Below are 24,791 nucleotides of genomic sequence, written 5' to 3' on the forward strand. Positions count from 1 at the left end.
AAAACTTAACCAAAATTACAAGCTAGTAAAAGAAAAAACTTGAAACTTTGAAACCTTGTGTGATCTTTAAGGGCTGAGAGAACCTGGTTGACATGTGGATGGACTCATTTGTTGAGCAGTAAGGTTCCTAAAGGTCAATTTGAGAATCCACTTCCTTTCGAAATTGGGGAAACTGAGATTCAAGGATTGAAGGAACCAGTTGAAGATTACAGACTAAGGGGCTTTAGAAGAATAGAACCATAAAAGAGTTTTCAGGGTTCCCAGTTCTCTGCTATTTCAACTCCCTACCATTTATCAGAGCCACTGGATCTCAGAACAAAGCATGCTGAGTACTCACGTGGCTCCAAAGAGCTCATGGAAAACCACAGTGCTCCATGCACGTGGTTGAGGGGAGGAACAGTCAGAGCTGGATTCCAGCACAGAACAGGGGCACTTGCTGATGCTCACCCTTGCTTCCACCAAGCCTTACCCACTTCAGAAATTCTGTTCCTTCTCTCCCATCCCTGCTTCTGTCCCTCCCTCACCTCCTCCAGGAAGACTGCCTTAACTAACTTCTCTCCCCCCATTTAGTTACTTCATGAAGATGTCTTCCTCTGTACTTTTCCATTCCGTTATTCACTATTTTAAACTGTACTACAAATTACTACTAATTATGTAGTAATTATTAGATGCTAATGTTCCATGTTTTTAAAGCATCTTTAATGTTCACTTCTTTTTTAATCTCCATCTCTATTGGATTCTTCATTTCAATATGGCATGGAGTATGTGTGCCTTTTCTTTTTTATTATTATTATTAACTCGTAATTCCTGTGCTGGACCCTCCCTCTTCGCTGCCACCACAAGAGGACAAAGGCTGTTTGGCCACTAACATAGGATCTCCTCTTTCATGCTGGATCATGTTTCCAGTAAACTAGAGGCATACTATGCCAGGGAAAAGGTAGACATATACAATGCAAGACAGTGATATGGAGTGGATACTAATAAAACACACAGAAACGTCCCTCGTGCTGCCAAGACTATATACCATTTCGTTTCCATTACATCAATTTTTTTCTCCCCCTTTTGTGAGCATTAATCAAAGAAATGCAAAGAGCTCATTAAAGTGATAGATTGACTGAAAATGTAACCACCTTTACATTATAAACAGTTTCTTTATGTTCTCAGTGCCATGGGCTTTGTTTTTCAGCATTTGTCATGTAGTTCAAATGTCCTTTTACATCTAAAACACCAAATGCCAAATGGGCCCCAGTTGTTTGGTTTAGTATGAATCAATAGCCGGTGTAGCAAAAACCAGAGCTACGAAATCATAAGCAAACTAAAACATCCATATCTTAGGCGCAGAGAAAATTAAGTAGCTGTAAAGGATGGATTTGCCAAGTGAGCCAAGGCACTGCCATGCAATTCAGAAAAAACAGAATCTCATCACCGACAACATTCAGCCAGCTGTCTCTGAAAGGTTCTAGAGACAGAACGCCTGGCCCAACATACCAGCCGAAGCTCCAAACATTTGATAGCCCTTTAAAAGAAAGCACTGTAAATTTTTTCTTTTAAGTTTTAAAGGCTCTCCTGCATATATCTTTATGCTGGCAGATGACTATATAACTGGGATCTTGGATCTTGGGGGTCAGGCATATTCTCTCTCTCTCTCTCTCTTTCTCTCTCTCTCTCTCTCTCTCTCTCTCTCTCTCTCTCGCACACACACCCCTCCATTAAAGAAGAGGTTGATTGGTACTAGTTTTATTTTGAGCAACTCTGTTTCTACCATGATCAATAATATCCTTGGACCATAACCTGAAATGAGCCAGAATGTCGTGGGTAAGAACGTGAATTCTGTAGCTAGACTGCATTATTTTGAGTGCTTTTTCATTCAGTTTCTAGCTTTATGATCTGGGATAATTTACTTAAATTCTGTATCTCGATTTCCTCATCTGTAAAATGGAAGATTGATAGGTTACCGTGTTACACAGTATGAATATGTTACACGGTATGAAGATTAAATTAGTTAAATAACACAAGTAAACTGCCTACAACAGTGCCTGGCACAGAGTAAGCTCTTTAAAAGTACTAACTTATTATTTGCGATGATGATGATTATGGCAACAATAGACAGGTAATGATGACCGAGAAATGGACATAGAATCAAAAGACATGGCTTTTAGCCCTAACTCCCTGTGAGAACTTAAAGGGATTCAATGTTTTGTCCAAGCTTGGTTTCCTCATCTGTAAAATTGAGGCAGACAAGGCAATGCCCCAATCCCTTCTGGCTCTGGAAAAACCTATCATCCCAATTCTAGGGCATCATATATGATATTGGAACCACGAGAACTCTGGATTTAATCACTCAATATTCAGGAATGACTACAGTCATCCATTTATTTTTAAAGGAAATGAAGACACAAGCCCTCTCTTCCAGTATCCTGACACATCGTCTCTATCAACAAACACACTGATATACACATGAAGAGACATATCCTAAATGCACGGCAGCCTGACAACCATGTGGCTTGCATATCACAACTCAGGGCATCATGATATCATACCCTTCTCAGGAGGAGCCCGTAGTCATGATCCAGGAGCCCTGCATCCACTCTACGCACTAACACACAATCTGGGTTCATCTCCTGCTTTGTGATCAGTCATGGCAACTGCCCTGGTCCTCGGTTTCTTCATCTGTAAAATGGGGATGATTCTAAGGTCCCTTTCAGTTCAGAAGTTATCTCTTTCATGACCCCAAATTGTAAAAGTAACCTGATAGAGAATAAACCAGCAAGGAGAATCAAGAGGGTCTCTACTCAGAGGCCCTCCCAAGCTCTCATGTAGATCCTGCCTTTCAATTCAATTCTATCTCTTTGCCCAGAGAATGAAATTTCAGTGCCAAAACAAATGAGAAGGATGTACTTTCTCCTAAGTTGCTATAATGGATGAAAAAACCATAAATAACCATTTATTAAACAAACAGTAAGGGCCAAAGGAAGAGAAACCATCACAATTAGGCCCCTGGGGCCTGCAGGCACGATATGTAACAGTGGGCCTCTCTCAGAATCCTGGCAATATGTTACGAGTTGTTCCATTTTCTTGAAGTTATCTTCATAATCAAGATGCTACCCCAGCCATTGTGGGCTTCAGAACTATTTTTAATTTTAATTTAAAGAGCAATTAAAGACAGACAATGGATACGTGGGATAATAAAGTAAGTGATTAGCAGCATGCAAATGACAGAGGCTTAATGATAATTTGGTTCTAGTCTCCAAAGTGCGTGTGGAGAGAAGGCCCTTTCTACATGTGGTTGTTCGGCTAATGTGTCTCAACCCACAATTACAACATTGCTGACACCATTAACCAGTGAAACAACATCACTTCGAGAAATCCTTGTTGTCTCATTAAAATGGAAAGGGTCAGGTAATTTACCAGCGTTGTGTGTCTAGTTTTGTTGTTGGTAATTAGCAAACATTACCCATCATGGACTCCTGCTGGGAGATGGAGAAACTTTGTGAAATATTAAAGAGGAAAGTCTTTATATTGAAAAGAGGTGCAGCAATATTCTCCCTGTCATTCCCATGCATTTAGGAAAATGAAAGAAAAAGTCAGAACTCTTTATTTTGGGGAGAAATCTACGGAATGCATTGGGAAGTCCCTGTCCAAATCAATACCCCCAATTCAGGCTGTATCCTGGCAAACGGGGTCTGTGTCCCTATTTACAAAAGGGGGTGGGGTGGGACGGACAGGAAAATTACAAACCACATCTTTATTGTTCTTACTTATGTTTCTTTTGAATTAATCTCCTTGAAATAGAGGAAAGGGGCTGTAAAAGGTTTTCTTTTTTGGAACGCTTTATGATTTAAATAAGCACCAGAATTGTTTATTCAAAAAGTTATTTATATATATTTTTAAATGTAGAGATTGAGGAAATATATCCCAGAGCCCTGCTTCCTGCCTCCCTGCTTCCTAATGAAAGCCTCTACAGACATTGGAACTGAGACCCCACCCGAAACACCAGCCAACACTTAGTGTGTTGTCAGGAAGCAGAATGGTATCTTATTCTTTAAATGGAACTTTTGGAACATAAAACACATTCCAATAAATGTGAACAGAAAATTATGAATTCATTAAACTACTTTGGTATCTTGTGCTATATATAATATTTATATTCCGACTACTGTAAAATATGCTTTAATATCTTTAGGCAACTATAAGGACTTAAATATTTATAAAATGGCTAAAGATGAAGTATGGCCCTCTTATTCCTACATACAGATGATGTAAGGCGTGCAATCAAAGACAATAACACTCTCCGCCCATTTGTCATCTTAAAGGAGCCGATCAAACGGGCCATCCCTCGTGTGCCATCGACATAAGAGTTGTTGCCGACACAGGCAACTCCAGAGGACTTTGCGCCTTAAAAACTACCTAGAGTGCTATACTTCACAGAAAACAGGGCTTTCTGAAAATGGAGACAAAACAATAAATTTGCAGGCAAAACAGCTCCAAGAGGGGCTTCAAAATACTGCTGTATTTATCTCGGGGACATCTGGGGATGGAAGCATTTTGATTTAATATTTCATAACAGAGAGGCAATCGCTTCCTTGCATGGTATATAATTAATGCTCATAGAAAAAGAGGGTTTCCTTTAAAAATCCTTCAGTATCCTAGATGTAAATAAATAAACAGGAAGGAAGGAAGGAAGGAAGGAAGGAAGGAAGGAAGGAAGGAAGGAAGGAAGGAAGGAAGGAAGGAAGAAAGAAAGACACACCTGGACTTCCTTTAGAAATGTGGAAGAGCCTCATATAAGCCCGATAAATGGAAAGCCACTGTGAATTTATAATCACCTGGGGCCTATAAAAGTAGCTTTTTAGATTAAGTGTGAGACTGGTACCTGACATGCTCATGATTTATTGTCCCTGCTTGTCCTTAGACCCATGGTCTAATTGATGTTCAAAAGTCTTCCATTCCCTGTGCCCATTAGGCATTCAGAGAACTACCCATACCCGTCTGCCTTGATCTCTCCCATGGACGCCACCTGGTTTATTTTCCCTGCTCTTTCTGGGGCAGGATGGTGTAATGTTGGGAACAACTGGAAGGTCGTGAGTCCAAGTTTATTTCTTGCATATCCTGCATTTTCATAATGTCCATTCCATGCCTTCCAAGCTCCTCAGCAATCACCCTCAGGAGGCTGCCAGTTCTATGGAGATTTCAACTTAGTGAACCGGCAGCTCCGATATAAGCATCACAGATTGTTATCTTGGGTAACGATGAAGCGAGGCCTATGCTTCTCACCTTGGACTGCAGGTTGGCAGTTCTGATACCTGCATCCGATGCCCAGAGTCTAATTTAATGGCTTTGTGATGTGGCCTGGCATGGAGAGGTTTAAAAGTTCCTTAATTTATTATAATATGCACGTAAGGTGGGAAAACCATTGGGCTAGAGGAGGTAGGGGAAGAGCCAGAGAGAAGACCCATCATTTACTTAGATATTTAAAGGGATACAAGATTGTCCCCCAATTAAGAACTAACAATTCCCCAGGTCTCCTGGCTGAGGGCCAAAATTACTTTTTTGAGGGGAAAAAAGGAGGCAAAAGAGGAGAGCCAGGTGCCATGTGTCATATAGCTGGAACGATATGAACCCTACTCTGCTGTAACAGAGCAGAAACTCTGGATTGTTGTCATTTCTCCAAAAAAGTCAGGGTCCTGCCATAGCCAGTTGTCTCCTGTCAGCGAGCCATCTGTGGCCGAGCCTCTCTGCTTCTCGGGCAGCACCATAGGGGGTCAGGTCACACTAGACTGTCTACAGAGGAAAACTCCCAGAGGTCACTGACAATCGGCCCCAGTTCTTCCTCAACTTTTCTAAGTTTACCTCACGTGGACTGTTCCCCTCCCAAGGGTGTCTTTGTTCCCATCACTATCTATTTGCTACGCACATCTATTGACAAGCAGAATTAACTGTAATTCTGGCTGCTACCGTGTTGCCCCAAAAATAAGACCAGGTCTTATATTAATTTTTGCTCCAAAAGATGCATTAGGGTTTTCGTTCAGGGGATGTCATCCTGAAAAATCATGCTAGGGCTTATTTTCTGGGTCGGTCTTATTTTGGGGGAAACACGGTAGGTACAAACGGAGAACCTTACCTTGCTATTGGTTATTGTGGGGGACCAAATGAAAGAAAATGGTAAAATTGTCCAACAATAATAACACAAAAAAGTTAATGTTGCTTGATCTCTAAATACATTCTAGGTACTAACTGCTTTACCTCCATTCATTCAGGGCTGCCATGTGTGGTTGTACACAATAGCTCATCTAAGTGGGCACCACTCATGTCACAGACATGGTATATTTGCATATTTATTACAATATTTTTTCCTAGAGGATGGCAGAAAACTATATTGCTGAACCATAGCATATATGAGAATTTGTCAACAGATGAAAGTATTTTGAGAAAGGAGTGACTTTTTCTGACTCACGTAAAAGTACAGTATAGTTTAGAGAAAGCCCTATATCTCATTTACTTCTCACAGCAATCTGATGAGGCCGGCACAATTTGTATTCTCAGTGGAAAAAACTGAGGGACAAAATGGTTCACTAGTAGTGTCAGGCCTAGTAGGTGGCATTGCTGGCATTCGAACCCAAGCTGTCAGTTCTAGAGCCCACGCGTACCATGGTTAAACATGACAGCAAAGTGCTATTTCTACAGCCCTTGATGTTTTATCAACCCCGCTGTGGACATCATCTCTGGATTCATACACAAGCACTCAGGGTATATAGGTGAGGCCACTTTAACAACCCCGCTTTATAGGTGAAGAAATGAAATCATAGAGTATTTATCCAAAGTCAAACAACACGTGCCTTGACACAAGTAGGACTGAAAGCCTGGCTCCTGGGCCCTACACACTTGTGTCGTCACGCTGACAGCCCCATGTGGTTCACCATCAGAAACCAGAGCAACACAACCCATGCACTGAATTCCTCCTGCCCAGTGGGGAGGGCGCCCTTCGCCAGTGTGCTGCTGAGAGGAGTTCTCCCTCCACACGGCCAGGAAAACTCTCCGGAACCACGCAAAGCTCCCTAGAGAAGAAAGTACAGATGTTTTCTGCCCTTTCTGGAACTATGGTAGGTCTCAACCCTATTGCATCCTTAGGTCCTGGGCTGGCACTGCGCCTCAGTAGGAGCTATCAGGACAGGCTAAAGGAACGGGATCATTTACACTAGAGGATGCTTAGACAAGTCGAACCACAGCTCTTACTGAAAAGTGCATCTTCGATCTTTGTAACCTTTGCCAGTGCCCAGCTGACAAGTGAATGGAGAGTGACAAAGTTCGGAAGGAAAGGGTGTGGTATTTAATAAAGATATCAAGCTGCTTTACCCCATCTGAGGTTAAACTAAGGCGAAGTACAGATACCGGGATTAAATCACTTAAGCATCTACTAGGTGTGAATTGCTGTGCTAAGCATTTAAATATATTTCTGGCCATTGGTGAAAGTGGGAAGGTCACTAAGATGATAGAACAGGCTACCATTCTTTTGAGGGCCTATCCAAATAGTAGTGACCTCACCTGTAATCACTTCCTTTGACACCTGAGACCTTTAAGCCACTTCAGTTACATCATTGTAGACACATAGCCAAATGCCTCCATGATTACACTTGGCCTTTCCTGCTTATGTGCCTTCTCTCACTCAGCCTTGGCCCCTTCCATCCACTCCTTTACTTAGGAAAATCATACCTATTTTCAAACTCAACTCCACTGACTCTGTAGCTTCCCCTGCTACAGGGACTAAACCATCCCCAGTCCAAAGCAACTTCTGCCTTCTCGTAACACGTTGCATGGTGACATTCATGTGACATAATATCTGGTAGGAAATCTTTACTGGACATCTGTAACAGAATGCTCAATGACGACTATGCCCATCTTCTAGAATTTGGGGAATAACTTCTCCCAGAACATTCCACTGAAGTACTTAGGGCCAATCATATCCATAAATATTCTATGAATCCAGAACTAAAGTCATTTATAAGCCAGTTGGCTTATTTGCAGGGATATTTTTTAAGAAAAGAAATAAAGGTTTTAGGAGTTCGCATGAGTTTTTGCCTATGAAAGAATGGGTAAAGACAAGACTGCATCGGATGGTTGGTGAGGCTCATTTGCTAGTTTGAGGGATGCATGCTACCTTCATGGCATGTGGACTAAATTCATTCTTCTGAAGATTACAAATGATTCACCCCATGCGTTTTACAAGGTACTCTGGGATGTTCCCAACGTCATACTGTTAAATATGTGCATTCAAGTTGTACAATACTACTTATTTTATATGTCTATGTCATGTCCCCCTACAGATCCCATTAGCATTGTGGCAGCATGTAGCATGGAAAGAGCAGGGACGCAAATCTCAGGCAGAGGGTATAAACCAAATTGACGCTCAGGAAAAGAACTGCTAATCAAGCCATCCTTATCTGGAATCTCATCAAGGGCCTTAAAGACTCCACAGAATTACAAGAATTCTTTTACCTTTCTCCAGTTATACAACTGCACTTTCCTCCCACTGGACAACTTATCTGGACCATTTTCTGAGTGTACACTACCACCTGAAATGCTAGGTTTTGAGGGCTGGGGTGGTCTGTTCATTGTCATCTACTACCTTCCATGGACTCTTCCACGGGGATCGTGGGATAAGTCAATAAAACCTGGAAACACTTTGTCAGTTTCTGGACAAAAAAATGCAACAATATCTGCGTTTCAAACTTTCCACCCTCTTTTGGACAGCTCCAAAACAAATCTATATTACTAGGGGAGAAAAGATCAAACAATTATACTGTCCACAGAGGCAAGCTAAGCAGAACTCTTCATACTTCCCCCAACTCTGCTCTTGTTTGTCCAGGTCTGCAGCAAGGAAGACCAGGATCGAAAGAACTCCCATATCTCTGATTGTTGGGAGGGGGGAGGGACGGGGACACACAAAATGGGGATGTACAGAGACAAAAACATTCAAAACAAACTGCAGCCCTTGGGTGCAAGGAGCAGTTTAAGAGTTGAAATGGCATGTCTTGAATGCATTCATCTGCCTGAACGTTTGTCGCTGGGCATGCTTCCATGACCCTTAAAAGCACATGTATAGACTCAGGCCTGCTCTCATCACAATAACACTTGTTCTCTTTCATGGGGCAGACTGATGTGGTGAGAGAAACACCGGCTTTAGAACCAGACAGTTTGGGGATCAACTCCATGTTCTCTTGACTAGCGATGAGACTTTGGGCAAGTGGCTGAATTTTCCTGAGCCTCGTTCCCTCGCCTGTAAACTGGAGATAAATAACCTCTGTCTCAGCAGGTTATCAGAAAGATTAAACAAGATATTGTATATGAATGTGCCTGGTACATGACTCACCTGAAAAAAAAAGAAGGAATTATAATTTTTTTAAAAGAGCATTAACTAGTCGCACAAGTTTTGAGGGGTAAAGCAGCTCATGAAAGCCTGATTTTAGGACAATAAGAGTAGCTCCACCTCAACACCAGCCCACATCTGTTTTCTGTCTCTGAAGCTAAGATTTCATTTCACCGCAGTTGTCCAAAGCTGGGCACAGCCAGAGTGGGAAAGTGACTCTGTTTTGCGTGCAATTGGAAGGAAAAGGTTATTTTGTCCGTTTTTACTTTTCCTTCCCCATATCCACTCCCCAAGGAAGACCTTCATTTATGGAGGGTCTGAAAGCCTCCACAGATTCAGAAAGTGGTCCAGGCTTCTCAGTCTCTTGCTGTAGCTATTGTGGTAGTTGCTGTTATTTTTCCTTGTTTCCTTTGCTGGGAATCTATTACCAGAATAGTAAATGGCCGTCTTAAGAAGATCTCTCATGTGGTGAAATACGCTGGGTAGGAAAAACTTGAAGTCATTTAGAAAACAGCTGCAATTGCTGCTTTGCAGAAATACATCTGCACCACTGTGCCGAGATTCGTCTTGTGGTGTCCACAGAAGAAATGTAACAGGGCAGGCCCTTTTCAGTACTTGAGACCTGCTTGGAGCCCTAAGCCAGATTTTCTTTATTGTTTAGTAAGCTCTTTTAATGAAATGTACTACTCTTATTATAGAGGACTCAAAATAAGATCTAAATCACAAACCAATAAAAGAAAATTATTGGGCTGGGTATCTAAAGTTACTACCTAGAGGCTACTCCAGTGTGGTATTTATAAATCTCTAAACAGTTAAGTATAATTGTCTTTCTGGTTTTTGGGACTGAAGCCAACGGCAGTTTCAGTTACAACTGAAGAAAAATATTTTAGCACTGAGCTTTGTTCCTTCGGTGGGTATAAAGAGAAATGGCTTCTCCCCCACCACCATTTCAGAATTGAGAGAGAATATTGTGGTAATGAAATGTTACGTGAAAGCAGCTGAAAAAATGCTTCTCTGATTTCAGGGAGGGAGAACGTGTGTGAGGATATGTGTATAGGTATGTTTGCAAGAGAGAGGGAGCGATCTGCAGGAGGAAGCGAGGCTTGGGGGAATGGAACAAGGGAGAAAAGTGCGAAGGGCAGGTGTTGAAGGGTAACATGGGAACAGAAGATGGGGGTGGTCTGTCAAATTAATGGAAAAGCCAGATGTGTAGCTGTTCACTCCAGGCCACTCTCCATCTCAGACACAAAAACAGCACCATTCGAGAAGGATGTGAAAGCTTCCACCAAAAGACCCGTTATTACCCCAAGCCCAGCCAACACCATAGCTCTCCCCATGGAGTAAGGATGTGGAGCATCTAAAACACAGATCCCTATGTCATAAAAATCAAGAAAATATGAGAGTCTCCCAGCTATAAAGGACCACAGAACTCATCTCATTCAATTCTCCCCCACTCCCCATCACAAAGATTATGTCAGTAACTTTCCTTTGGCAAATGGACATGTAGTGATAGGACCCTCACAATATTTTTAGGCAGCCCATTCTGTTCTGGAAATGTATTCCTTATGTGGGACGAAAATCTGGTTCCCCTTAATCATTAGCCATCAGTCCTGGTTTTGTCCAATGGAAGACAAGATAAAATGGCCCTTTCAGCCCGCTAGCCCTATTCTCTTAACTGCTTGGCAAGTGACATGTTGTCCAAGCATTTCCCCTTTCTGGTCATACCCTTGGCAACATTCCTGTGTTTGTCAATTCCTCCCTTCAAATCTTCATAGCTCTTGACACACTCCCTCTCGACCAACCAGGATGAAAAAAATTCATTGCTCAAAGTAAATTATACTTCCATCAGTGAGGTTTATGCAGCCTGTCTTTAGTGATTATTTGAAACTCAATGCTCAGTGGTCTTCATTACATTCCATCCTGTGGGTTTTGTTCCAAAATTCCAGTTTAGGAAGAGCCTGTTCAATCCTGTTTTCTGTCATCCAATAATTTAAAGATCCTAATCCATACAGTCTCCCCAAAGATAAAACAGAAGTCACACTTCTTCTCTGGAACAGCAAAAGCTACCTCAGATTTCAGGATGGTCTTCATTAATGATATCTCTCCAAGGACCACAGCCATACTTCCAAAGGAAATGTCATTCCCTACTTGAGGCCCTTGACCTTTGTGGAAATGCAGACAAAAGAGAGACTCTGTTTATATGGGGACATCATTTACTGGAAATGGATGAGAGTCATGAGGGCTGGAGGAAGCTTGTATACACACACATGTATGTTTGTGCACACACATGCATGCTGGGGTGCCTGTTGGTGTGTGCATGTAAGCCATTATAAATATTTTTAATCTGGTGGCTGTAATGAAGCATAGAATATAGAAAACTAAATTAGGGGAGGCAAGGAAAACCCCCAGTGCATATCTGTCCTGGGTTGGGACACATGCTCCTGCTTTCTGGGGACATTGGGAACCCAGGTCAGCTTGTGGATCCCAGCTTCTACCAATGGTTCCCTCTGCACTTTTCTAAGACAATCCTCAGACTTCTGGCCTTCAACTCTCTTTTCTCATTCCTTCCTCTGAGGCTCTCCTCTGCTCCTGGAGCATGAGAAATGGGATAGGTCTCTAGCTCTGACCTTCTCCTGGATTCAGGACTTCATTTTCACCCATCTGCTTTTCACACCCACCTAGAGTTTCCATCAAGTCCACGTGGAAATGAACCATAACTAAAACCCAACACTACCAACACGACTTTCTCCTGCACCAGCCCCTCCACTCTGCAGGCCTCCTTCCTACGAGCTGCACCACCGTCCCACACCACTGAGAAGGAAGCTCATATTCACACAGTCTGTGTTACATTTACCATGTCTCTCACTAGAACCTCCTGTTCATTCTCCAGTTCGAGGTTCCTGCTCCCCTCTGGACATCCAAAATCTCTACCCAATGTCCTTGCATCCTCGTCTTTCCCACTCCACACAATGCGTCACAGCATTGCCAGATCAATCTCCTGAAAGCTCAGGTCCAATCCCATTACTCTCTTGCTTTGAAACCTCCCATAGCTCCCCAGTGCCTACTGAATTATTTTCAGCATCCTAACTCAGAAAATCATAAAAAATTATTTACAGCTTCCTAACTCAAAAAAAACAAGAAAAATTCCTCAATGCCCAACCCACATTTCAGCCTCATGTGTCCCTGCTGTCTTACAGACACCCATATTCCAGCCAAATTGTACTCACTGACGTCCTTCAAACAGTTCCCATGTACGGCTGTCCCCTGACTTCTATTCTTCTGACGGCAGTCAGCTTTATTTGTTTCCACCTGCTGAAACCCTATACATTTTTTCAATGTCTCTCAAACCTTCTTGCTTTCTCGTCTTGTCCCCAATGTTTGCCTCCACAGATTGTACTTTTCTCATAGTAATAAACCAACATTCTGAAGCAGAATTATACATTTGCATAAGAGGTTGCAAGGAGCAGGGATGTCCTTTATGATACCTGTCTCCCCAGCAATGCCTGCCATGCACAGTCTGGGTACACAACAGGTGCTTAATAAGTGTTTGTGGAAGTGGATTGACACCTTCATGACAGGTAGTTATGAATCAGATGAATGCAGAGCATATAACAGGAAAGGAAACAATGAAAGAACCATAACACCAACATCCAAATTTAGTCTAAACATTGAAATGCACATGCTCCTGCAGCTGGCAGGCAGGCACCATCTTTCCTCCCCTACACAGCCAAATCTGAATCTGCATTGGTTTGGTAAACAGTGTTCACTCCACCCTGGTGATTCCCGGAGGCCCAGCCGCACCAACTCACTCAATGCTGGAGGCTCTTTTATGGCCACCAGCCAGCTCCACCTGTGTTGTATTCTTTCTTGTATAATTATTGGGTTTTGCAGGCTCCAGGCAGGTCATGGCTGGCCTTGGTGTGCTCTGAAACTTTTACTGAGTAGCTCCAGGTTCAGCACTGGCACGAAACCAGAATCTACAATCACCTGGTGGCCACCACTCATCCCATCCTGGTGACTCCCTGAGACCTTGCCTTATCCAACTCATGGACCGCACGAGGCTCTATCCACGACTGAGCCTTATGGGAGCCAACAGACAGTAGCAGACTTTGGGGTGCCCTGGGCTTTTTGAGAAGCTACCCCAGGCCTGGTCCTGGTGGCAGCTGTTCTCAATTTGCAGTGTGGTCTCTCCTACGCACCTCCAGTTCCAGCACAGGGAGCAACCAATTGTGGATCGCTTTGTAGCTCCTACCAGGTAGTCCTCGACCAGTCATAGGTAGTGGCTGACGTGAGCCTGAACTGGAACCCCTTCCAAAAATCCCTGGACTCAGTATACCTGGAGTTCTGCTTTAGACCAGAGCAGAACACTGCCCAATTAGCCCCCCAAATGGCACACCCAAAAGGCAATCTCAGCAAGCACCAGAGCTCACTGGGGTAAATCCCACTCCATGAGTTAAGCATCCCCACAGAGAAGCCTGTAAGCTGTGGATATGGCCAAACCCCATAGCCAATCAGCCTGAGTTTCAATCCCACCCACGATGTGCCAATAGGAATCAAGGCTCAATTGCAACAGGAGAGCACATACAACGCACACAAGGGACACTCCTGGAGCACTGGGTACAGATGACCAGGGAGACTATGCCACTGGGCCTCAAAGGGCACCCAGTACATAAGGCCACCTATCCAAGACTGGGAGATATAGCAGATCTACTTAATACATAGAAATAAACACACAGAGGCAGGCAAAATGAGGAAACAATGGAGTATGTCCCAAATGAAAGAACAGGAGAAAAATCCAGAAAAACAACTAAACAAATGGAGGCAAACATCATACTAGACACAGAGTTCAAAACAACGGCTATAAGGATGCTCAATGAAATTCGGGGAAGAATTGATGCACTCAGTGACAACTTCAACAAATAGACAGTAAGCATAAAAAAGGACACAGACACCATAAAAAAGAACCACTAAGAAATGAAGAATAACTGAAACGAAGAATGCACTAGAAGGAATCACCTGCAGACTAGGTGAAGCAGAGGATAAAATCAGTGATTTGGAAGACAAGGTAACAGAAAGTACCCAATTAGAAGTGAGAAAAAGAAAAAAGAATTTAAAAAAACTGAGGATACTTTAAGAGACCTCTGGGGGCAACATCAAGCGTAACAACATTTGCATCATATAGGTACCAGAGGGAGAAGAGAGGAAACAAGGGATTGAAACTATTTGAAAAAATAATGACTGAAAACTTCCCTAACCTGGCAAAGGAAATAGACATACAAGTCCAGGAAATGCAGAGAGTCCCAAACAGAACCACACTAAGACACATTATAATTAAAATGACAAAGGTTATAGACAAAGAGAGAATCCTAAAAGCAGCAAGAGAAAGGCAACTATTTACTTACAAGGGAGCTCCCATAAGACTGTCAGCTGATTTCTCAACAGAAACTTTGCAGCAAGAAAGGATTGGCACAAAATATTCAAAGTGCTGAAAAGCAAGGGCTTACAACTAAGACTATTCTACCCAGCAAGGTTATCATTTAAAATGGAAGGAGAGATAAAGAGCTTCCCAGACAAGAAAAACCTAAAGGAGTTCATCACTGCCAAACCAGTATTAGAGAACTATTAAAGGAACTTCTTTAAGAAGAAGAAGGGGGGAAATAAAAGAACAAATATGAATAATAAAATGGCAATAACTATGTATCTATCAATAATCACTTTAAATGTAAATGCATTAAATGCTATAATCAAAAGACAAAGATAAGCTGAATAGATAAGAAAACAAGACCCATACATATGCTGCCTATAAGAGACTTACTTCAGATCAAATGACACACACAGACTGAAAGTAAAGGGATGGAAAAAAATATTTCATGTGAATGGAAGAGAAAAAAAAAAGCTGGGATAGCAATATTTCTATCAGGCAAAATAGACTTTTAAAAAAGGTTATAATAAGAGACAAAGAGAGTATTACATAATGATAAAGGGATCAATCCAACAAGAGGACATCACCCTAGTAACATTTATAGATGCAACATAGGAGCACCTAAATATATAAAGCAAATGTTGACCAACTTATAGGGAAAAATCAACAGTAATACAAACCTAGTAGGGGACTTTAACACCCCATTGACACCAATGGACAGATCTTTCAGACAGAAAATCAGGCAGGAAACAGCGGCCTTAAATGACACACTAGACCAGATGGATTTAATAGATATTTTTAGAGCATTTCATCCCAAAGCAGCAAACTATACATTCTTTTCAAGTGCACATGGAACATTTTCCAAGACAGACCACATGTTAGGTCACTAAACAAGTCTGAATAAATTTAAGAAGATTGAAATAATGTCAAGCATCTTCTCTGACCTTGATGGTATGAAACTAGAAATCAAATACAAGAAAAAAATTGAAAAACACACAAACACATGGAGGTTAAATACCATGCTACTAAGTAATGAATGAGTCAACAACAAGATCAAAGTAGAAATCAAAATATACCTTGAGACAAATGAAAAGGAAAACACAATGACCCAAAATCTATGGGACACAGTGAAAGCACTCCTAAGAGGGAAATCCATAGCAATACAGGCCTACCTCAAGAAACATGAAAAATCTCAGATAAACAATCTAAACTTACACTTAAAGAAACTAGGAGGGAAAAAAAGGAGCAAACAATGTCCAAAGTGAGTAGAAGGAAGGAAGTAATAAAGAACAGACTGGAAATAAATGAAATAGAGTGTAAAAGAACAATTCAAATGAGCAATAAAACCAACAGCTGGTTCTTTGGAAAGAAAAACAAAACTGATAAACCTTCAACAAGATTCATCAAGAAAAAGAGAGAGAGAACCCAAATAAATAAAATCAGAAATGAAAGAGAGGTGACAACTGACACCACAGAAATACAAAGGATTATAGGAAAATATTACAAACAATTATATCCCAACAAATTGAACAATCTGAAAGAAATGGATACATTCCTAGAAATATACAATCTCCCAGGACTGAATTAAGAAGAAACAGAAAATCTGAACTGACTGATTACTACTAACAAAATCAAATCAGTAATGAAACAATTCCTAACAAACAAAAGTCCTGGACCAGACGGCTTCATGGATGAATTTTACCAAACATTCAAAGAAAAATGAATATCCTTCTCAAACTATTCCAAAAAATTCAAGAGGAGGGAAAGCTTCCAAGCTCATTTTACGAGGCCACCATTACCCTGATTCCAAAACCAGACAAACATTTTACAAAACAGGAAAATTATAGATTCAATGCCATCTCTATGAAAATGCCAATGGCATTTTGCACAGAACTAGAACCAATAATCTTAAAATTTATATGAAACCACAAAAAACTCCCCAATAGCCACACCAATCTTGAGAAAGAAGAACGATATTGGAGATATCATGCTACCTGCTATCAAACTATACTATAAGCCTATAATAATCAAAACAGCATGGTACTGGCATAAAAACAGACACATAGATCGACTGAACAGAACAGACAGCCCAGAGATAAACCCACACCTATATGGTCATTTAATCTAAAACAAAGGAGGCAAGAATATATAATGGTGTTTAGAATCTATTCAATAAATGGTATTGGGCAAATTGGACAGATATATGCGAAAAAATGAAATTGGGCCACCTTCTTACACCATATACAAGAATAAACTCAAAGTGGATTAAAGACTTAAATGTAAGAACCTACACCATAAAACTCCTAGAAGAAAACATAGGCATTAAACTCTCTGACATTGCTGTTTATAATAATTTTTCTTTGATAGCTCTCCTCAGGCAAGGGAAACAAAAGAAAAAATAAACAAATGGGACTACATCAAACTAAAATTTTTTGAACAGCAAAGGAAACCATCAACAAAATGGAAAGACAGCCTAGTGAATGGGAGAAGGTATTCACCAATGGTACATTTGATAAGGGGTTAATATCCAAAATTTATAAAGAACTCACACAATTCAACACCAAAAAAAAAGCAAACAATCCAATTAAAAAATGGGCAGAAAACCTGAATAGACATTCTCCAAAGAGGACATATAGATGGCCAATAGACGTATGAAAAGATGCTCAATGCCACCAATCATTAGAGAAATTCAAATTAAATCCACAATGAGATATCATCTCACACCTCTTGGCATGGCTACCATAAAGAAATCAACAAACAACAAATGTTGGCGAGGATTCAGAGAAAATGGAACACTTGTACCCTATGGGATTGCAAATTGGCATAGCCACTATGAAAAATGGTTTGGAGGCTCCTCAAAAAATTAAAAATAGAACCACCTTATGACCCAGCAATTCCACTTCTGAGTATTTCTCCTAAGAAATCTAAACCATTAATTTGAAAAGATACATGCATCCCTATGTTCATTGCAGCACGATTTACAATAGCCAAGATATGGAAGCAACCCAAGTGCCCATGAATAGATGATTGGGTCAAGAAGATGTGGTATATATATATATATACAATGGAATATTATTCGGCCATAAAAAAGATTGAAATCTTACCATTTGGACAACATGGATGGACCTAGAGGGTATAATGCTAAGTGAAATAAGTCAGACTGAGAAAGACAAATACCACATGATCTCACTTATATGTGGACCCTAAAGAACAAAATAAAGGAACTAAACAGAAACAGACTCATAGATAGACTTGTATAGAACAAACTGATGGCTGCCAGAGAAGAGAGGGGTTGGAGAGCTTGTTGAAAAAGGTGAAGGGATTAAGAAATACAAATTAGCAGTTACAAAATAGTCATGGGGATGTAAAGTACGGCATAGAGACTATAATCAATAATGTTGCAACAACTGTGTATAGTTGGGTACTAGATTAATTGGGGGGATCGCAGCATAAATTACATAAATGCCGGCCACTATGGTGTAAACCTGATACTAATATAATATTGAATGTCAACTGTAACTGGAAAAAAAAAAAGAGCAATACACAGGTTCTGTCTCCTCGAAGAGAGCCACGCTTGAGGGGAGCAGGCCGATGGCTTTGGCAGTGAGCAGCGTTGCTGTTAATAACAGCATAGTCCTGGATCCCAGCTCTGCCACCTTTCAAAAGCTGTGGTCAGGAAGAAGGCCTGTTCCCTGGGCAACAAGCATCCTTTACTTATCACCTTGAGACACATGACAGAGACACGATTGACAAATACAGTCAGTTAGGCAGAAACAGAGCCTGGTGTCTCCGCCACATTCCACCACCCCCTTTTGTCTCTACTGAAGCCTTTTCAGTGGTGGGAAAGCTAATGACTACCCAAAAAATATGAAAGGAAGAAGGCTGGCCAACAAGTTGAACCAACAGGATTGCCCCAAAGAAGCAACATAGTTTAAAGGTTAGGATTCCCAGGAGACCCAGGTTAAAATTACCTAACCTCTTTAAGCCTCAGTTTCCTTCTCTTTGCAATCAAAATAGTAACCGAGTACAGCTCCGCCGAGGGCCACTTGGAACAGCAGTTCTCAGCCCTGGCTGCACAGGGGACTCACCTGGGAGCTTGTAGGGCTCCTGATGTCCAGGTTAAGCCACAACTGATGAGGTGCAATCCAGGCATCGATATTTTCTTAAGTTTGTCAGGTGACCACAATGCGCGGCCAAGTGTGGAAATTAGTGATCTAAGAAATGCATGGTCTCGGTTGCCAAAATATCTACCACATAACAGCAGCAAACATTCCTGAAGCATTATTATTGTGACTGTGGATGGCAGTGGTAGTGATGATGGGGGTAGTGGTCGTGGTGTTCAGGTGGGCTCGCTTTGGGCTCAGTTCTCATGGAGAACTCTTTCCAAGCTCTGCTCCAGCTCTGCAAGGAATGTTACACTCCCTGAGGCCATCACATCTTCCTCTCTCTGATCAAATCTCCACCCTCTGGCTCTCCCACCCCCTTTCCCCACAGCCCTGCTCTTTGACCTCACCGGGATCTCTTTCTTGCTTCCTTTTTGGCCTCTCGGTCTATAAGCCCAACTCTGGTTTGACTTCTCCCTCTACCATCTTGACTAGGTGGCCACTCATTTTAATATTCTTGCAACAGCACCCTGGGGTCCTTTGCCTCCTCTGAGTCTCCACCCCCAGCTCAAGCCAATTTCTACTCTCTCTGCTCTTTGTGCCAAGCCCTGCACAGTGGTGCTCTCCAGCCTCATGGCGCTTTCACGGCTCCAACCTCAGCTGGTCCTCACCCACACTCACTCATGCTTTCACCTAACTCCAGTCTCCCCCTTATGTGTTTCCCGTGATGTCTACTCGCAGCCTTTTTCACCATCAGTCCACGGTCTCATTTGTCCCACTCCCTTAACACCTCAAGGAAAACCAAACTGGTTGCTCCATGAAGAAAGTAGAAGCCGTCAGAGCGAGCTTCCTCCAGTTTCATCTCTCCCCTCCAGCCTTGTGTCTCAGAGAAACAAGTCTCATGCCTTCTCCTTCGTAAGGCCACATTGTCTTCTCCTGTTTCTCTGTGTCCTTCTTGTTATCATTTAAAAACCATCTCCTGTAGCTGCAAACGTTCCCTCTTTGGGAGGTCACTCACCTCAGTGTACTGCAGCCAACAAATATGTTCTATTTCTTCCCTTTCTAAAAACAAAAAGAAACCTTTGCTTTAACTAGATCCTCTGAAATATCCTATTTATCTCCCTATCAGCACTTAAAAAACAATATATGGTCTCCAATTCTCATCTCCCATTAATGCCTCAGACCCCTGAATGCCGGCTTCGACTGGCAACAGGCCACTCAGGTGCTCTTGCCGAGGTCACCACCAACTGCCCAGGGATCAAATGTACCATTGTCTCTGTAGGTAGGTCCTCATCTACTTGTCACTTCTGCAGTAGCTGACGGTGCTAAACATCATTTCCTTTCCACTCAGTTCAGCCTGATGAATCTTTATTGCACACTACGTCTCCAATCCTGGGGTAGAGCCACTAGGGACGTGAACATGAACTAGGTGAGGAAGAGTTTGCCTTTTAAAGAGCCCAGAGTCTACTTAAGAAAACATATGTATTGCCAGATAATTAGGATACGTTTTAGATTGCTAATCTGGAATTTATTCAACTCTCTTCTCCTTACCGTTCATACCATCCACTCATATTCCCCTACGTCTTTGCCCTCAGCCTGTCACTGGATTCTCTTCCTCTGTCTGTCCCTTCAGTGTTGATGTTTCCCAAGATTCCATGTTCATCCTTCTTCTCTTAGTTGCCCTGCCTTGTCTTCCTGGGAAAGGACTAGTCTCCAGGCCTATACACTGCCACCAATGACTTCTAAGTCGATAGTTTCAAACCTAACTTTATTCCGATAGCCTCACTTCCTTATTTCTTGTTGGATATTCTGCACATACATCCAACTCAAATGGACCAGGACCAAATTGTGTACCTGCTGCTCCAATCCTGTTTCTCTTCCTGGGTCTTCTGCTCACTTAATCACTTTTACAGCCACCCTGTAGCCAGCCTCGAAACATTCCCAACAGCTCTCCCTTGCTCATCCCTACCTCCTTCCATCCACCTGGTCTTGACCTAGCTACTGGCATCACTAAAGCTGTGCTGTCAACCCTCACCCCATCCCTTCTAGTTCATTGCAGTGGTCTTCTTACATAGCTCATGCCATCATCTCTCTCCACCTCTAAACCATGCTCCGGTTTTTGCCTGTTACCTTTTTAAAAGACAGATTGAATCATCATCTGCCTATAAATCCAGACCCTTAGTAAGCAACAAGCCTGTGCTAGACCCATGCAGTCCAATATGGGACTCACTAGCCACATGCTACTATCTAAATTTAAATATATTAAAATTAAATGAAAGGAAACATGCAGTTCCTCAGTTATACTAAGGCTCAGTGGCCACATGGATTCAACTCATCCACAAATGTCAGCTTTTCTTGGAAGCTTTCTCAACTCCTTGAAACATAGAAAATAAAGAGGTCTCTGTGCTCCTGAATTCCTAGCCGGATCCTTGTCTCATTGCACTGTAACTGTTTATGGGGGTACCTCCTCCACTCACCTGAGCCCCTCAAGGATAGCGAGTGGCTGAACCCATGTCATCTTTGTGTCCTGAGCCTTGATAGTACCTGATACATAAAGGGAACGCATTGATCCCTTTCTTTCCCTTACGAGTTACCCTACTGGAAGGTTAGGCAGGAAGAAACTGTAAGATGCTGCTTCATTCTTTGCTACGAAAGCATGATGGGAAACTCAATCACATGCTCCCCTTTTCAGGTACTACCTCGAGCTGTTCTCTGAGAATGAACCCTTCCTCCCTCTGCTCACCCTCCCTTCCAAGATCAGACTCAGTTTTTGTCTTTTAGAACCATAGGGAAACAGTCTGGCAAGAGCCACTGTTGTACCAGCTGATTTAAATTGAAATGTTTTCCCCAGATAAATGCGTGCTAAATAATATACCAGCTCTCCAGCCAAAGGGAAGTGACAGGCGCTCTGTAAATAAAGGCACTTAGCTGCTGGTAAAGAGCTGTAAAGTGGTTCCGAGCTGATGTTTGCTGACCAGCAAGAAGTGGCTTCACCTGCTTGATATAATTTCACTGCAGTCCTGCCTGCTGTATATTAAAACTGCATCTCATAGACCCAACTGTCACATCAGATATCCTATCCAGCATGGGGTATGCCACCATTCTCTGTAATTGTTTTTGACAACCAGCCATCACATCTCAGATCATTTTAGAAAGTGTCTGGTCCAGAATCCCTAGGCTGGGTCAGTTCTGACACCATGTGGGCTAGAATAGTGACACCAAAAAGGGAATGTGAAAAGAGAAAAGGGAAAAGAGGCTTTGCTAGTATAGGGGACAAAATAACACGCAGTGGCAAGTGTCCGAACACAAATCCCCATGAGGCCTCTACCTTCTCAATGTTAAGACACATTTTTCATGTTACATTATATCATAACAGAAAAATTTTCCGTAGGGTTGCATCGGTACTCTGGCCCAAGAGCTTACACATTTGTCCTGAGTCCTACAGGCATGGCTGAGCAAGTGGATACCAAGATTTAGATTTGGGAGAGAGGAAGAATGGTGTCATGGAGAGGTCAAAATTGGGCTTCAGGCTGTATCAGTCAGGGTTATGTCAAGAAGAGAAGCCACTCTATTATAAGCATAAAGAAAATCAGAGGTTGACACAACCATTGGAAGGGCTGTAGGAGCAAGTGAAAGAGGCTGCCATTAGCCATTTCACTTGGAACACCAAGTGGAAGGTTCTCCTGAGTTTTTACCAGAAGATGCTGTGAATCTCAGACTCAGAAAAGCCCACACCCCACCCTCCCAGTACTTACTACCAGCAAAGCCAGTGGTTCTCAGAAAGCTCCCCTGAGAGTTGCTTTAAACCTCACACTTGCTTAGGGTTTGGCTGCAGCTGCCTCCAGAGAATCAAGGACTCTTTTTTTCTTCCAGTTTCCAGATTTCTCCCAGGGCCCCTCTTTCATGGGCAGACTCCAGCCTAGAACCATGCAAAGAGGAGGATTCGAGGAGCTAGTGTTCCTGGCTTCACTGCAATGTTGGGGGATGTTAGAAGGAAATGGTGGCACTGCTGAGTTGACAGAAGATAACGTGGCACACAGGTCTAGATTGCATGATGGAGCCGAGCTTTATCATATCAGTAAGATGGCACTTTCATCCCAGCAGCTATAGTCCACATGGGCTGCACTCCTTCTACCTTTGACCCTGGAATGATGGGACTCAGGTCCCCACTGGGCACCCAATGCCACCCATGAAGTTGACCACGTATGACTATGACCCTACAGTTTATGGCAAGCCTACACCGCGGTGTTACTCGGGCAGAAAGCTTCACATCCTATCCTGCTAAAACCCTGATTAGTGAGGTGTTTGTCACAGGGTTGTTGCTGCATTGCCTCTCTGGGACTCCTAGATGACATCTTTGCTTGTAGTTAGCTGTCCAGGATCCCAGAGAAAATGTCAGGGAAAACTGGGGCAGAACAGAGATGGCAAACATGTGTCACTGGTGCCTCCTGTAGAGAATGCATAGGCCGACAAGCATCACCTCTTACTAAATGACTTTCAGTGTCCATACAGTCCCCATTCTCCAGAGATCACCATCCCTTGGTCAGCATATAACAGTGTAAAGCTTGACACCCCCGTGCAGCTCTAACAATGGCCAAGCTTAACGCAGGTCAACGGCAAAGCTATATCCTGGGGAGAAACAATGGGAATTGTTCAGCCAGCATCTTTTCAGTGCTCTGACATTTAGTGGGCGACCCTGGTCATAAAGCCACTGCTTGTGAAGGCTGAGGTAGGGGCAATTTCAAGTGTGGTGTATTCCCTGGGAAGGCAGCCTATTCTGAGTGTGGCTGTCCGGGCCTTCATCCAGCTCCCTGGGATGGCAAGAAGAGGTAGCAGATGCCCCTTTGCAGTGACCGCAGGTTTCACTGCCAGGAAGGCTGACATGAGCCTCTTTGAATTACTGAGTGAAGGATATCCCTCTTGCCAGCCCCTGTCCCCTGTAGGCACAGGAGAGGAGTATTACAGGCTGTCCTTACCTTGGGAATTAGCCTGCAAGACCCCGATGCTGTCATCAAACTGCATAGATTTGATGTTGAGTGACGCCAAGATGCATTCCTTGTCCTGCAGCGAAGTATCATCAATATTATTCTGATTGGCTGACAGGATAACACACATGTCACAGAGGTTGATGTTGACGGCCCTTAAATCAGCCCGACTTAATGGCGTACCCTTTGGCATAGAGGAAAGAAAAAGAAAAGGAGAAGCAAAAATGAGACTGAGGGACGAGAGGGATAGAGGGGAAAAAAATAAAAACAAATTAAAGATTGCGCCGGAGCTCTGGGAAATTATTTAACAAGTACCTTTTTTATGCCTTGACATTAAGCTGGCCTAAGTACGTTCAAGGGAATAGGAGCTGTGTGCTAATCTAAAGGGTAGTCGGTGCTGATGGCAGCATTTTAGGCTTGCTCTCAATACTCAATCAAGCTATTACTAACAAACGAGGGAGACGAATAATGCCAGGGTGCTACATCTTCTTCCTGCCTGGAAATTGTCTTGATTTAAGTAACTGTCCTGTGGCAACCTCTGGCTTTCAGAGTGTAATGAGGGGCTGGGTTTCACATGCCTGTTTATTCAGTAGCAGGTCACTTCTGTCTAAGCAAAAGACAGCAGCTCCAAGTAGAACTTCCAGGGCAGCTGAGGGGAAATAGCCAGTGAGCGTGGTGTGATGAGGTGGGGCTGAAAGTGCTTCTCCACTTGGAGGATGTGGGAGAGAGTGGCGTTAACGTGCATCTTGCAAAAGCGAGATGGGAAGGAGTGAAGCTTCAGGTCATATAATTCTATTGGGTATTTTCAGCAATAAGAAAAAAAAAAGAAAAGAAAAACACAAGGAAATCGCCTAATTGTCAAACAACATACCATGTTTCCCCGAAAATAAGACCTAACTGGAAAATAATCCCTAGCA

General features: G+C 42.6%; 1 protein-coding gene across 39 annotated transcripts in view; it reads right to left on the reverse strand.

Annotated features, from left to right (window-relative positions):
• The window catches only part of KCNMA1 (potassium calcium-activated channel subfamily M alpha 1), a 713,000-nt gene that overhangs the window by 56,313 nt on the left and 631,896 nt on the right, over positions 1-24,791 (reverse strand). For all 39 annotated transcript variants that reach the window (XM_074339646.2, XM_074339645.2, XM_074339641.2 and 36 more), the window contains one exon: positions 23,866-24,058. In XM_074339646.2, the coding sequence (XP_074195747.1) occupies positions 23,866-24,058 (193 nt within the window). The remainder of the gene's footprint in view (positions 1-23,865; positions 24,059-24,791) is intronic.

This window comes from Rhinolophus sinicus, chromosome 15 (assembly GCF_057876585.1).
Source record: "Rhinolophus sinicus isolate RSI-liver-muscle chromosome 15, RSI-T2T, whole genome shotgun sequence".
Classification (NCBI taxonomy): Eukaryota; Metazoa; Chordata; class Mammalia; order Chiroptera; family Rhinolophidae; genus Rhinolophus; species Rhinolophus sinicus.